At 34.9% G+C, this 15,217-nt stretch overlaps 1 protein-coding gene across 4 annotated transcripts in view; it reads left to right on the plus strand.

The window, feature by feature from the left end:
- LY75 (lymphocyte antigen 75) overlaps window positions 1–15,217 on the plus strand; it is a 116,975-nt gene that overhangs the window by 45,888 nt on the left and 55,870 nt on the right. For all 4 annotated transcript variants that reach the window (XM_061135342.1, XM_061135339.1, XM_061135340.1 and 1 more), the window contains exons 17-25: window positions 2,774–2,809; window positions 3,190–3,365; window positions 4,210–4,277; window positions 4,559–4,638; window positions 5,539–5,678; window positions 7,384–7,489; window positions 7,733–7,893; window positions 13,687–13,816; window positions 14,882–15,108. In XM_061135342.1, coding sequence (XP_060991325.1) covers window positions 2,774–2,809; window positions 3,190–3,365; window positions 4,210–4,277; window positions 4,559–4,638; window positions 5,539–5,678; window positions 7,384–7,489; window positions 7,733–7,893; window positions 13,687–13,816; window positions 14,882–15,108 — 1,124 coding nt within the window. The remainder of the gene's footprint in view (window positions 1–2,773; window positions 2,810–3,189; window positions 3,366–4,209; window positions 4,278–4,558; window positions 4,639–5,538; window positions 5,679–7,383; window positions 7,490–7,732; window positions 7,894–13,686; window positions 13,817–14,881; window positions 15,109–15,217) is intronic.

The raw sequence follows: 15,217 nt of genomic DNA on the forward strand, positions 1-15,217 counted from the left end.
AGATTTTAACTGCCAAATTATTTTTAAGCAGGTTTTAGATAGATTAATTAACATAATGGTAAATGCACAGAACGTTCCAAAATGAATTTCTGAACTGAATGTAGACAGCTTATTGAAACCAAAGGGATATCTTCTTAAAAGTTCTCCAAGAACCCAAAGATTATGTTGTGGAACTGCCTATTAGAAGACGGTTCTTCTCTCCTAAGAAGAGCCACCTTGCCTTTGAAAGAGCTTCAGGTATTTCCCTCATGATCCAGTGGCTAATACTCTGCACTCCCAATACAGGGGTCCTGGGTTCAATCCCTGGTTAGGGAACTAAATCCCACATGCTACAACTAAAGATCCTGCATGCCACAACTAAGGCCTGGAGCAGCCAAAGAAAGAAAGAAATTTAAAAAAAAAGCTTCAGATGCAACATCTGGCAGAGTATCTGGCAAGTCTGTTTCACAAAGGCAGACTTGGGGGATTATTAATAAAAAAGAAAGTGTGTATGTCTGTATACATGTTGATGGAGTTTTCCTAAAAGAAAAAGTATACCTGAGTTAGTCCTAATTATTGATTAACCTGAAAGAGGAAAATTAGTTTGGACACCTTTCATACAAGTGGCAAAGTAACTAATATATAATTAGCTTGGACAATGTCTCTGGCTTGAAGCGTTATGATACTCCTATTATTCTTTGGCATGTGGAATGCTACAGAGAGTGTCCTTGCTTCCTCCAAAGTATGCTCATTAAGTATGCTCTTTATTTTCCTGGTAGCTGTTCCCCTGCCTCATGTTTGAGTGGTGAAATAGAACCTAGAGTTTACACTGGGAAAACCTTAGAAATCCAATCCAGTAACCACAGGAAATATTATTAAAACCATGGTTTTCTTTTTAATATATTTTGTTTTTATTATACAAATGAAAGCATATAGCTTAGCATATAGCTTATAGCATATAGCATATAGCTTATAGCATATAGCATATAGCTTAGAAAATGTAAACCAAGTAATAAAATATAAATCAAGTAATAAAGAAATAAATCTTTTAAATAATTGCATCCCTGCTTTCTCCAATGCAGAAATAAAGTTTAAAACTAAAGAATGTCCCATCTCAACCTCAGTGTCAGCCTTCAAATGTCTCAGTCATTTGAAGCAATCAGTGATGATTTGATCCAGGGTTTAAATGTTAACTCCCCTTTGAAAGTTCCTAAATTTCTGAGTTACAGTGTATCTCATTCACTAGGTGGATATTTTCTTGGTAATTAACAACTGCCAAAACCTGCTCAACTAGATACTTCTGTATTAATGTGTTTTCTGATTTCCTTGAAGCACTTTACCTCTTCAGTAGCCCAAATCACCCAGCCTTTTCTCTAGCGCTTGCCTTTTTTATTATCTCATCCATCTGGTTCTAATTAGTCCCCTCCTCTCTAAAAGAAATAATTTAACAGCCTAATTTTTAAAAATTATAATCACTATTGATATATGTACTTTTAAAGTACTATTTTTTTAGTCAAGAAAACTATATCAAAAATAAGGTTCACAAAAAAGTTTTTGGAAAATGACCTATAAACACAACTTTGTTGAATTGTATTTCTTGATACCTTGTACACACAAACATGTTTGTAATCTTGTGCAAAAAGGCATCTTTTATTTTGCTTTTCTCACTAATGTAAAGAAATGTAAAGGTTAAACACAGCTTTCCCCCAACATACAAATGAACAGACAAGATTACAAACAAGAAACTGTTTTTAACTGATCTGCAACATTGCTAGTGAAAATCATCTAGTATACAGAGGGCTGAGTCAGAAAAAACCACAGACGCTGGGTATGTAGGCAGTCCTCTGAGTAGAGTCTTCCAATGCATTGGCCCTGATACATAGCAAAATGAAGAACAGCTGTTTTACCATATACTTTCTAAAATTCATCAAATTATGTCTTTGGCTTGAAACCAATGTGACCTATGACCAGAAGGTAAAGAGAGAGAAGAGCAACTTAGCATCCTGAGGGGAACTGCTCTGTGCCTGGCCCTGTGTGGGGTGCTTACATAAGCGTGATCTCACATGATCTTCACACTGTCTTTGTGAGTTAGGTAAGAGAGTTTAGTTTTTATAAAATAGAAAGTTGAGGCTCAGGAAGTTAAGCAACTGATCCCAAGTAGCACAGCAGCAAAGAGTCTGAGGGCATTGGACACTGACTCACTCAGCTTCAAAGACCGTAATTCTTTGTATGGTACCGTATTTCTTTGCTGGGTGAATTTTATTATTTTCCTCCCAGTTTTATCTCTCCTCAAAAGTTTCGGTACTGGATCACTGAACATTTTTTCCAAAGGGTATCTTGGAAAACAATAAACTCTACCAACCTAAATATATTCAAGTTGCATTAGATGGAGATGTGGTTCCTGAGCAACCTCATCCTACAGTGACGATTATCTTGCATATTCCTATATAATGTAATATATACAATGTACTCATTTACTTATTTGTGCTTCCTAATTATTAACTATATTTTATGACTTCCACAATATAAAGTAGAGAACTGCTAGTTATACTGTATTAATATTTAACAAATCTGCCTTTTTGGTTGCCACAAAAACGGCTTTAGCATAGGCCCCGCAAAATTCAAACTGAAATGATCATAACATGAAAGGAAAAAATAAATAAATAAATAAATAAATAAATAAAAACATGAAAGGAGACGGTTTGGCCAAAAATCAACAAATCTCAGCAAAATTGCAAGTATGCTATGGTCTATAATTGAATACTAAACTTAAGCCACTTGCTTTCTTATACAGGTCATACTCTAAAAATACCAGACTGGTACAATCCAGGTAAGTGAAGAAAACTAAAATTTATCCAAAGTTGCTTTTACCTTTTCAGTGGTGTATTTAGTTAACTATTTAAGCCCAGGTCCAAGTGCCAGCTTTTTTTCTATTATGTCTTCAAATGCAGTGAAGTATCTGCAGGGAGGGAAGGTGATTGGCTGGTGTGGGATTAGACTCTGGGTCTGGATTTAGCCTTCTCCATGAGTGCAGGAGGGTAACAGGGCCACTCACTGGCTCAGAAATCTTTGAATCCTTCCAGGCAGAACTGCCCTGGGCAAAGAGAGCCAGTAATCTAAATGGATTACTATTTATAAATAGTTTTGCATGCTGAGAGGGTGCAGTTGGGTTTACGCAATCCTGATTCTGCTATTCTTCTTCTTCTTTAGAGCGTGCTGGCATTCATGGACCTCCAGTTGTAATAGATGGGAGTGAATATTGGTTTGTTGCTGATCCCCGCTTAAGCTATGAAGAAGCTGTTCTGTATTGTGATAGCAATCACAGTTCTCTGGCTAGTTTAACATCTTTTACAGGACTAAGAGCCGTCAGAAACAAGATAGCAAATGTAATTTAAAATAATGTATTTTTTTAAATTTTTATATTTATTCTTTTGTGCATGTGTGCTCAGTTGTTTCTGACTCTGCAACCCCATGGACTGTAGCCCACCAGGCTCCTTCATCCATGGGATTTTTCAGACAAGAAGACTGGAATGGGTTGCCGTTTCTTCCTCCAGGAGATCTTCTGTGCCCAGGGCTTGAACCTGGGCACAGAACCTGTGGCTCCTGCATTGGCAGGCAGATGCTTTACCGCTGAGCCACCGGGGAAACTGTATTTATTCTGTTAAAAAATTTTTTAAATGTACAAAAGTTGAATGTTCCCCTCAAGTGAAATTTGCCTAACAACCCATAAGTTCATCACTGCATGTTAGAAAATTTTTAAATAGAACTGTATAATGTTTTAAAATATTCAAGATTAATTATAAATGTCAACTGATAAGATGAGCATCAAAAGTTATTATAACTTTGTAGTTAACTTGAAATTCTGTTTCTAAGCATAACTAACTCTGCAAAATAGCTTTTTGGAGGAAAAGTAATTTGTATATTTTAAAATTTATAATTGGTAGCAGTAGAATATTATCTGTTCCATTAATGCATGTCCACAATTACAGTGACCATATTTCTGTATACAAAATAGGGCATGTGAATATAAAAAAAGTTGCTAAGTTACATTCTTCAGTGAAAGGACCCAGTTTATGTAATTTAGTAAACAAAGTAATGAATATTTAGAAATTTTAGTGGTTTGTGATTTTGATAGGCCAGGGAATTTAAATCAAAACTCTCCTAGAAAAGTTAGCACATGTAAGGGTGGTTGTTCACTTGGTTGTTTTGTTTTTTTATTTTTTTTTTCAGATATCTAGTGACGAGCAGAAATGGTGGGTGAGAACAACGGAACAAGTGATATCACATCGTTTTATATAGTATGTGACATCTTTGACGCTGCCTTTGTAAAGTTATCATGTAAAAGAATCTGTCCCAAATCCCCTTTTATTGAATACTAAATGGAGCAGTTATTTATAGTTTTGAACATTAATCCTTAAACTACCTAGACTGAGAAACCAAATCCTTTTGCAAATGAGCATCAAGAAAAAAGTAAAATAATGGCCTGACCTTAAATTTAGAATTAAAATTGATTACAGTAACACCCAGGATGGAACATGTAACTATATTGCAAGCTGTCACATCTTTCATCTTCTTTCAGCTCACGAGACCCATGGCATCACTTTCCTATACTATTTGGAGAGGAATGCTTTTACCTGTCTGCCAGGACTTGGTTTAATGGTAAGGTTAATTCCAAATCCTTTAATGTTAATTATGTAATATGTGAACTTCAGGTTCAATTACTAGCTTAATCTTGTTTTCCTTTTGATTATATATGTGGTAGCTTCATCTTGTTCTGATTTATTGCTAATGACAATAGCTCAAGTTCCAAATGCAAGTAAAGGTGCTTTTCACTGAGAAAATTTTGACTTCCTTTATCCTAAAGCAGTTGAGCTTCCCTCATAGCTCAGTTGTTAAAGAATCTGCCTGCAAAGCAGGAGACCCCAGTACGATTCCTGGATCGGGAAAAAATGCTGGAGAAGGGATAGGATACCCACTCCAGTATTCGGCTTCCCTTGTGGCTCAGCTGGTAAAAGAATCCACCTGCAGTGAGGGAGACCCAGGTTCTATTCCAGGGTTGGGAAGATCCCCTGGTGAAAGGACAGGCTACCCACTCCAGTATTCTAGCCTGGAGAATTCCATGGACTGTATAGTCCATGGCATCGCAAAGAGTCAGATGTGACTGAGCGACTTTCAGTCGCTAAAGCAGTTACTTAGAAATAAACTTACCATTTCCTAACTGATGAGGGTATAGACAAATTCACAAAGATAAGCAGGCAGCAGTTCTAAAGTATAGTTTAGGCCTCTATCCCCCTTCCTAAGAGCCTTCTTCATCTCTCTATTTCCTGCCACTAGGAAATTCACCAAGTTTGTGCATTTTTATAGGCAATATTGGTGTGCTACAATCTATTGAAATGAGTAATAATAATAGGAGACAAAAGTAGCTAGGGAAGAAAAGGAATATATTTTAACCATTTGGGAAATATTGACTTAAAGAGACTTTCTTTACTACTGGATTGTTTTTTAAAATGTGCTGAATGGAAAATTCTCACCACAATAATCTTGCTTTTCACTTCTCAGATTTACGAAAACCTGCAGACTGTAGTACCAAGTTGCCCTTTGTCTGTGAAAAATACAATGTATCTTCATTAGAAAAATATAGTGCAGATTCTGCAGCTAAAGTGCAGTGCTCTGGGGATTGGATTACTTTTCAGAACAAGGTAAAAAGGGAATTGCTACATTGTGCAAATGATGATTGCTTTCCTGATGGTTATATGGGCCATGGCAGAATGACATCCCAAGTAACTTCATTAAGATAGACTCTGCATATTTCAGTATCTCACCTGATTCCCTACATTTTCAGAAACAGAGTTACTCTGAAGTTAGTCACGTCTGCCGGTCTTTCAGAATACTGTGTTCCTGTTCCATTGCTGCTAGCACTTAAATTGCTGAAGTTGATCTTTCAATGAATAGTACATTAACTAGTCAGGATTATCGCTTTGGCATGTAGGAAACTGACTGAATTTCTGGCTGATAAATTTTCCTCCTTAAGGAAAACATCCAAACGTCATTTATCAATCAAATTAGATCAACATTTCCCAAACTAGTTTTGGGGATGTACACATATGCTAACAAAATATTATTCATTGATCTTGCCTCCAGAGTAGGGTTTATGATTAAATAGATTGGGAAGTGCCACGTTCTATACTTGCCTCCTTGAGATGCACAATTCATATTGGCGTATGTATCTTAGAAAATGCAACTGGCTGCTAAAAAGAAATTATTACAGTATGCTAAAACATTTATTCTCTCAGATAAAAGAAATTTGAAGATAAGCAGGCTGGGGTTGGTATGAAAGCTTTATGGTCTTCAAAACCAGACTTCCTTTTGTCTTTTTGCTCTACCATCCTTAACTTAAGGCTTCCAAACTCAAGTTCAGGGTGTTTGTTCAGGGAGTCTTTTCTAGAAGTCCCCCAATGACTTTATATCTCTCTGGCCACTCTTGTCTGTAAGGAGGCTGAAAAAAATTTTTTTTGTAGAATGTTTCAAGGAACATAATTGGGGCCATACTACTACACAGTAACATGACTATAATATCAAACCGAAAAAGGAAGAGATGGGTCTGGCAACTGAAAGCATCTGTAGTAAATTTAAAATATTAGGGGTATATTTTGACTTTTTAAAATTAAAATAATCTTTTCCCCCCAAGGTTCTAGGACTAGATTAATTTACATAGTTGATATAAATTTGTAGAGTTTTTCTTTGTTTTACTGAAGTATAGTTGACTGAAAATATTATATTAATTTCAGGTGTTAAATATAGTGATCAGATATTTCCATAGATTATACACCATACGAAGTTATTATAAAATTGATTATAATCCCTTTGCTATAGATAACATCCCTGTGACTTATTTATTTTAGTCTGATAGTTTATATCTCTTAATCCCTTTCACCCCCTTTGAATTAAAATATCCTGCCAAGAGACAGTGGGATGATTTCTTTTAAAATGTGTGGTTTTTTTTTAATATAAGGTAATGGTAAAGAATACATATTTTAAATCAAATGGAGCAGAGTTTAAATGCTGACCATGCTATGGCTATTTCACTTACGGGTAAAGTTTCTTAATGTCCCTGTGCTTCCGTTTCCCCATTTCTTGTGAGAATTAAATGAGATAATGCTGTGCAAAATGTTTAGCGCAAGGAAGTACTCAGTAAATGGGAAATTTTTAAAAAAATAGTTAAAAGACTGCTCTTCAGTTGTTTAAATTGAGAGTATAGGTCTGCATTTTTATGACACTACTTTGTAAATTTCTATACCTTACAGACAGAAAATTAGCAGCTCTCTAAAAGATAAGGCATTTATTTCCTATATGAACTTTCATTTGTCTGAAATTTTATACTTTGTGTGTATTCTTTGTTTGTAGTGTTTTCTAAAGATCAAACCCAAGTCTGTCGCGTTTTCTGAAGCCAGTGATATTTGTCATACCTATGGTGGAACCCTTCCTTCGGTCTTGAGCCAGAGAGAACAAGGTAGCAGAATTGTTCTGTAAACATGTTTTATTCTGATCTGGGGGCCAAGTTTCTGTTGGCAAGATGTGGGGAATTAACATATAAAAAGAATCTTATTAAATTACTTTTTATAGAGTTAGGTAATAATCAAAGATTATCTTGATAGTTAGATAAGCTCAAAGTATTCATTGACATTTTTAGTACACCTTTAATTTCAATAAGTCAAATGCTTTTTTTTTTAAAAAAAATTTATCTGTCTGACAGATTTTATTACATCTCAGCTTCCGGATATGGATGCTTCTTTATGGATTGGTTTGCGCTGGACTGCTTATGAAAAGATAAACAAATGGATGGATAACAGACAGCTGACATACAGTAACTTTCACCCATTATTGGTTGGTCGGAGGCTGCAAATACCACCAAATGTAAGTTTGTTTGTTCTTTTAATCAGTACAGCGTATAGCTGTATGAAATACCTGATTTCTTCCACACATTATTAGGTTAAGAACAATGGCCTATTTTATGAGTCCATTTATATGAAACATCCAAATAGGCAAATCTATAAAGATAGAAAATAAATTACTATTTACCAGAAACTAAGGAGGCTAGAAGGATTGGCAGTGATGGCTGAAGCATATGGGGTTTCTTTCTAAGGTGGTAAAAATGCTCTAAGATTGATTGAGGGTGATGGTTGCACAACTCTGTGAATATACTGAAAACTATAGAGTGTATACTTTAAATGGGTGAATTATACCATCTATGAATTTTATCAATAAAGCTGTCACAAGAAGAACAACAACATAGCTTCCCCAGCCTTGGTGTGGGTGCCCTAGTTTTTCACAGTAGCATCAGATTCCATAGCACTTATTTTATAACCATGTAAAACCTTCAGTGTGCTTAGTCACTCAGTTTTGTCCAACTCTTTGCGACCCCATGGACTGTAACCCACCAGGCTCCTCTGTCCATGGAATTTTCCAGGCAAGAATACTGGAGTGGGCTGCCATGCTCTTCCCGACCCAGGGATCAAACCCTTATCTCCCACAATGCAGGTGGATTCTTTATCGTCTGCACCACCAGGGAAGCCCGGAACCATCAATAGTGAGCTGCAAATAAAAGCTAATATAAAGGCTTTATTTACCATTTTGGAATTTGGAGCTGTGAGATTTAGTCTTCTGAGGTTAAAAAGTACAAAATTGGTGATTGGTGATCATTTTTCCCTAAGATCTAAATGTAAAGAAGCTATAGAAGGGAAGAAGACATTATTTTAACAATAGTTAGCCTATATCATGATATTACTGTCCATTGCTTCTGTCTTCCTTATTTGCTGGATACAAACCACCTTTTGCACAGAAAGCAAAAATTATTAAGAGATTAAAGTTGAATTCCAAAAGTACATGCTAGATGACATTAACTGATATAACTGATGCAATGGAACTTTGCTCATGATTGACACTGATGGCAAAGGGAACTGGAACATGTAATTATTACACAGTAAATATCAAAATAATACTTGGTTATTATAGAAAATTTGGAAGTTATAAAAGAATAAACAACATAAAGAAAAATATCAACCTTCATCCTGCTTATATTTAGGCTGGTAGCTTTTAAACTTCTAACTCATGCCCCATAGTAAGAAATACATTTAAAGAAACATTTAGCACATAGATATAATACTGAATTGAAACAAAAATTTCAGATAATAATACTTACCCTTAGAGCTTATATTGCTTCCTGTTCTAGTCTGCTTTAGTCTAGTATAGTCAATCTGTTCTCTGTATTCTATCCTATTCTATTTCATTATCACAAGTAAGAATCAAGATCCACTGAACTGATTTCATGACCTAGTAAATGAGTCTCAAACCATATCTGAATCCTGATCTCGGGAATCACAATGAATATTTCAGCATTTTTCTTCTAGGACTTTTCTATACACTGTCTTCTTGACATAGATAAGATTATATACTATTGTATTTACTTTTCTTATTTAGTATAAGTATCAATAGTTTCTTATGCCATTAAAGGATATACCTGATAACCATTTTGATGGTTGCACAGTATTTCTTGATATATATGCCATCATTTACCTAAACAATGCTGGGCATTTCAGTTGTTTTCAGTTTTGCATAACCTTAAATAGCTGCAGTTAACATCTTTGTGTATAATCTTTGCTATATATTTCAGGTTACCTTCTTAGGATAGATTTAGGTAGCCAGATCAAAAGATATAAGTAGTTATAAAACTCTGGTTACCAAATTGTTTTCCAGAAAGGTTTATGAGTTTATTTTTTTTGTCAGCAATGTTTTGTGATTACTCTTCTATTCATACCAGTATATTAATAATTTCCAACATTTATTGAGCAGCTAATGTGTCAGACGTTCTACTAATGCATCACATGTATCATTTTATTTGCTCTGCACAAAAAATGTGAAACAGTAGGTACTCCTCTCCTATCTTCGAAACGTGGAGACAGAGAGTCACTTAACTTGCCAGAAGTCATTCAGGGTATGCATGCAAAGTCGGCTTTTAAATCTGAGTCTGCAGAGGCAGCATTTTTAGCTTCTTTACTACATTGCCTCTACTAAAGTGCTCTAAGGAGCATTATCTTTTAAAAATTCTTGCTAATTTGTTAGTTTAAGTGATATCATATTTTCTGATTTCTAGTAAAAGCATTTGTTAGATTTCTGTTGCTCTGATTTCTAATAAAAGCATATAAATTCAGTAATAAATTAATATTATTAAATTTTTAATTAAAATCAAATATGAATTTTTTATTCTTTGAAAATTTATCTGTCAAAGTCTTCTTGTAATTCTTACTGTTTTTATGACTGTGTAAACATTAACTGTGCAAACCCTGTGTTTCTTGCATTTATTGCAAATATTTTCATAGAATTTTTCTTTAAGTCTAAATACCAAAAATATTACAGAAATAAGTTTTGATTTTTTTGTTGCATGTTTAACTCTATTTATTTCTTTGTTTTCCTCCATTCTTTTTAGGTTATAATGTTAGTTAAGTGTATGCCTTTATTTTCTTCATTTTGTTTTAGAGCTTGCCTTTTTATTCTGACAACATGATACATTCATGTTATATGGTATATGTTGTCAATGGGTACTTAATCCTTTTCCCTAATCCTGGCCAATTGTCTAGCATCATTTATTGCATATACCTCCATTTGTTAAAATCAATATAGAATGCCTTCTTTATCATATGTGAAGTATGTGTGTGTATGTGTGCATCTATGTATGAGACATACTCCTGTATAGCTCTCACACTGATCTAAATACTACCATGTTCCCATATTTCAAAAAATATAATAGAATTAGTTATCCTTTATGATTTGCTTTTAAAAAAACTTAGCTGTTCTGTCTATTCTTCAAGGCAAACTAGAATTATTTACTTAATTTCCACTCTAAACAATTAAAGAGAAAATATCTGGTGAGAATTTGACAACATTTTAGGAAAAATTGACATCTCTTTACTAATCTTTCCTCAAGAATATGGTGTAACATGTCTCCACTAATTCAAGTCTTCCTTTTGAATTCCTCAGAGATGTTTTTATAGAAATTATCTTTCTTATTGCTGTTGAGAATGGCAGCTTTTTAAAATTTTCTTATTGATGTGTAGGAAACCTATTTGGGAATTTTTGTACCTTTATTTCATAGGTATCCATCTTACTAAAAACTCTTACTACTTCTCAGAGTTTTTCACTAGATTTTCTTGGGTTTTCTAATTAGATAATCATAATTTGCAAATAACAGTTCACACTTCACTACATGTGGTAAGACTTCCAGAACCATGGTAGATACCAGGAGTATTAAATAATATCTTATACTTGATCTGTACTCTAATAGGACTATCTTTGTCCTATAGTCTTTGGTTTTTACATTTGATGTGTACTTTTTGTTCAAGATATATCATTCTATAACTAGTTTATTTTAAATTTTTATTCAAGAATAAGTAGTAGATTTTCTAAAATTTATTTTCAACGTCTATTAAAACTGTGTCAATAGTTCTTCCCATTAGGCCCATGGATATGTGGCCCATTGATAGATGTTGTGTTTAAACCATTTTTATCTCCTAAATAAAACCTAATTTCAGTCATAAAACCTAATTACTTCAACATAGTGTTGGAAGTTTTGGCCACAGCAATCAGAGCAGAAAAAGAAGTAAAAGGAATCCAGATAGGAAAAGAAGAAGTGAAACTCTCGCTGTTTGCAGATGACATGATCCTCTACATAGAAAACCCTAAAGACTCTTCCAGAAAATTACTAGAGCTAATCAATGAATATAGTAAAGTTGCAGGATATAAAATTAACACACTGAAAGTGAATTATTATTTTACTATTTTACTGAATTAGATTTGTTAGAATTTTATTTGGGAATATTTTCATCTCTGTTCATAAAGTTCATTTTTTTAAAGTTTTTTTTTTTAATTTTTTTAAAGTTAATTTTTTTAATGCTATATTGTTAGGTTTCTTTTTTTCTGATTGTGTCAGCTTCATAAAATGAACTGGGTAGTTTTCTGCCTTTGTATTTTGAGATTATGACTCAGCCTGGGAAATTATCTTTCTCTGAAAGTTTGAAGGAACAAAACCATGTGATATTAGAATCCTATTCCAAGATCATTCTTTAATCATAAAAGGGATTTGGTACAGTAGTTGAGGGCTAAACTCTCGAGTCAGATTGTCTGGATTTGAATTCCATTCAGCCATTTAGTGTGCCCTAGGAAGTTCACTTCTCTTAAGCCTCAGTTTTTCATTTATAAAGATGCCCTGGAGAAGGGAAAGGCTACCTACTCCAGTATTCTGGCCTGGAGAATTCCATGGACTGTATAGTCCATGTGGTCGCAAAGAGTTGGACATGATTGAGCAACTTTCACTTTCAGGTGGTGCTAGTGGTAAAGAACCCACCTACCAATGCAGGAGACATAGAGCCATGGGTTCCTATGGACAGAGGAACCTGGTGGGCTACAATCCATGGGGTCGCAAAGAGTCAGAGGTGACTGAAACAACTTAGCATGTATGCATGCATGTAGTATTTAAAAAAAAAATTATAGCTCCTGCGATAAGCTTACTTTTCTTATTTTTCTAAGAGTAATATGTTTCAAACATTTAGAAGAGTGTTGGAGAAGGCAATGGCAACCCACTCCAGTACTCTTGCCTGGAAAATCCCATGGACAGAGGAGCCTGGTAGGCTGCAGTCCATGGGGTCGTGAAGAGTCGGACACGACTGAGCGACTTCACTTTCACTTTTCACTTTCATGCATTCGAGAAGGAAATGGCAACCCACTCCAGTGTTCTTGCCTGGAAAATCCCATGGACAGAGGAGCCTGGTAGGCTGCAGTCCATGGGGTCGTGAAGAGTCGGACTCGACTGAGCGACTTCACTTTCACTTTTCACTTTCATGCATTCGAGAAGGAAATGGCAACCCACTCCAGTGTTCTTGCCTGGAAAATCCCATGGACAGAGGAGCCTGGTAGGCTGCAGTCCATGGGGTCGTGAAGAGTCGGACACGACTGAGCGACTTCACTTTCACTTTTCACTTTCATGCATTCGAGAAGGAAATGGCAACCCACTCCAGTGTTCTTGCCTGGAGAATCCCAGGGACGGGGGAGCCTGGTGGGTTGCTGTCTCTAGGGTCGCACAGAGTCGGACACGACTGAAGCGACTTAGCAACAGCAGCAGCAGCAGGGATAATATACTTTGAATAAATTTTCATGTCTAATGTTACTGATTTGTGGTCAACAAATGAAATCTAAATAGATACTTTTTATGGGTGTTTCATAGTGACAAGTATAGGATCAAAACTTTAAGGTGAGTTCTCTCTTGTATGGGACACCATTTGTCATTATAAAAAGTTTATAAATATCTAATAAGTTAAATTAGTTGTCATCACTTTTTTGCTTACTTACAATGTTAAGAATGAAAGCAAAGTGTTAAATATTACTATAATTGCTTTTGTCTTCTAACAGGTTTTCTTTATCTGTTTTGAAGATGTATTTATCAATACTACTACTATTATGGTTTGTGATTTCTAAAGTTAATTGCCCTTTTCCCATGTTTTGAAAGTTTATCAGGATTTTCTTAGTGATTTCATGGCCAGCTCCCTAATGGATTTTTCTTGAGGAAGAAAAGTCCAGTTTGGAATATAAAATTATCTTGCTGGAATCTTCAGACTGTTAGTTTCATGATTGCTTATACATATTTGCCTTTTTGTTTAGATTTTTGATGAAGAGGCATCTTACCACTGTGCTGTAATGCTCAACCTCCAAAAATCACCTTTTACTGGGATGTGGAATTTTACTTCCTGTAGTGAACACCATACTCTGGCTCTGTGTCAGAAATACTCAGGTATAGATCATTATTTAGATGACTATGGTACTTTATGTTGTTAGAGATGTACAATATGTTTTCACACAAAAAATCTTATAAATTAATTAATATTTGTAATCATACAGCTTTCTTAACATTAGCATGGCTACATCCATGTGAGTCAAATTAGCTCAAGTATTGAATAGAATGTGATTTTCTTTCAAGGTCATCGCCATAATTAAATATCAAAATTAAGTATTTGATGGAATTTGTTAATAGGAGTTGTCTAATGACAGTAAATTATGGTTGCGTTTTGTTCTCCTTTTTACTCTGGAATTTTTCAGATTTTACTTTCTATCATGACGAAAAGAGGAGAAAAAAATGTTTGTAACTGAACTCAGTGTAAACATTCATGGTTAAATTTAGCACTCAAAAAAATAAAAGGATATGAAGCATTATAAATGGATCACAGTCTAAGCTTTATCCTATAATCCACACAAAAATAAAATATGTACTTAAAAGTAGATATCATCTATATTTTCAAAATGTTTTTTATTAAATTGTTTTCATTGGTCACAGTTAGTTTTTAACAAATGATTTAAAAAAAGAAATTCTTTGTCATGTAATGAGAATCTCAAGTAGCTAATCTGCGTGCTTCTGAAGAACTTTTTGCTAAATTAATCTTTGCTCATTTGTCTTACACTTTTTAGTAACTGCCTTAATTCAGAGAAGTATTGTAAATCAATAATGCAAATATATCCTCTAAGGGGTGGTTTCATACATTTTTTCGTGGGTTCTCCCAGATGAAAACTTGTAAAGGGACACTTAACACCTCTTGTTGAAGCAGTTCAAAGAAAGAAAGAATACGACACCAATCTGAAATGGTAATCTTACTGAACTCGTTTTATTTACAGCTTTCCCCCTTCCCAAATCAGATCAACTGAAACAGAATTTTTTTAGCAAAACATACCTAGTTCTCCTACCCAAACTCTAAAACAAATAGATAAGTAATACCTAAAGTACATTATTATGGGGAGAAATTTCAAAAGCTGTCTCTTGACTTGACAAGTGGGTGGGTTGTTTTTTTTCTTCTTTTACACACAGAAATTGAAAGCAGACAGACCTTGCAGAATACTTCAGAGACTGTGAAGTATCAAAATAACCTGTACAAAATAATCCTGAAGACCCTGACTTGGACCGATGCTCTGAGAGAGTGTCAGAAAGAGAACATGCACCTGGTGAGCATCACAGACCCTCACCAGCAGGCCTTCCTGACTGTGCAGGCGGCCCTTCGTAACTCTTCTTTGTGGATCGGACTCTCCAGTCACGACGTAAGTTTTCAGTCCCAATGGCCAGGGTTGGGTGACGGAATGTGACTTTTTTTTTTTATTGCACACAGCATCTCTCATAACAGACTAAAAAGACCCAGAGATCATAAAG

Source organism: Dama dama, chromosome 33 (assembly GCF_033118175.1).
Source record: "Dama dama isolate Ldn47 chromosome 33, ASM3311817v1, whole genome shotgun sequence".
Lineage (NCBI taxonomy): Eukaryota > Metazoa > Chordata > Mammalia > Artiodactyla > Cervidae > Dama > Dama dama.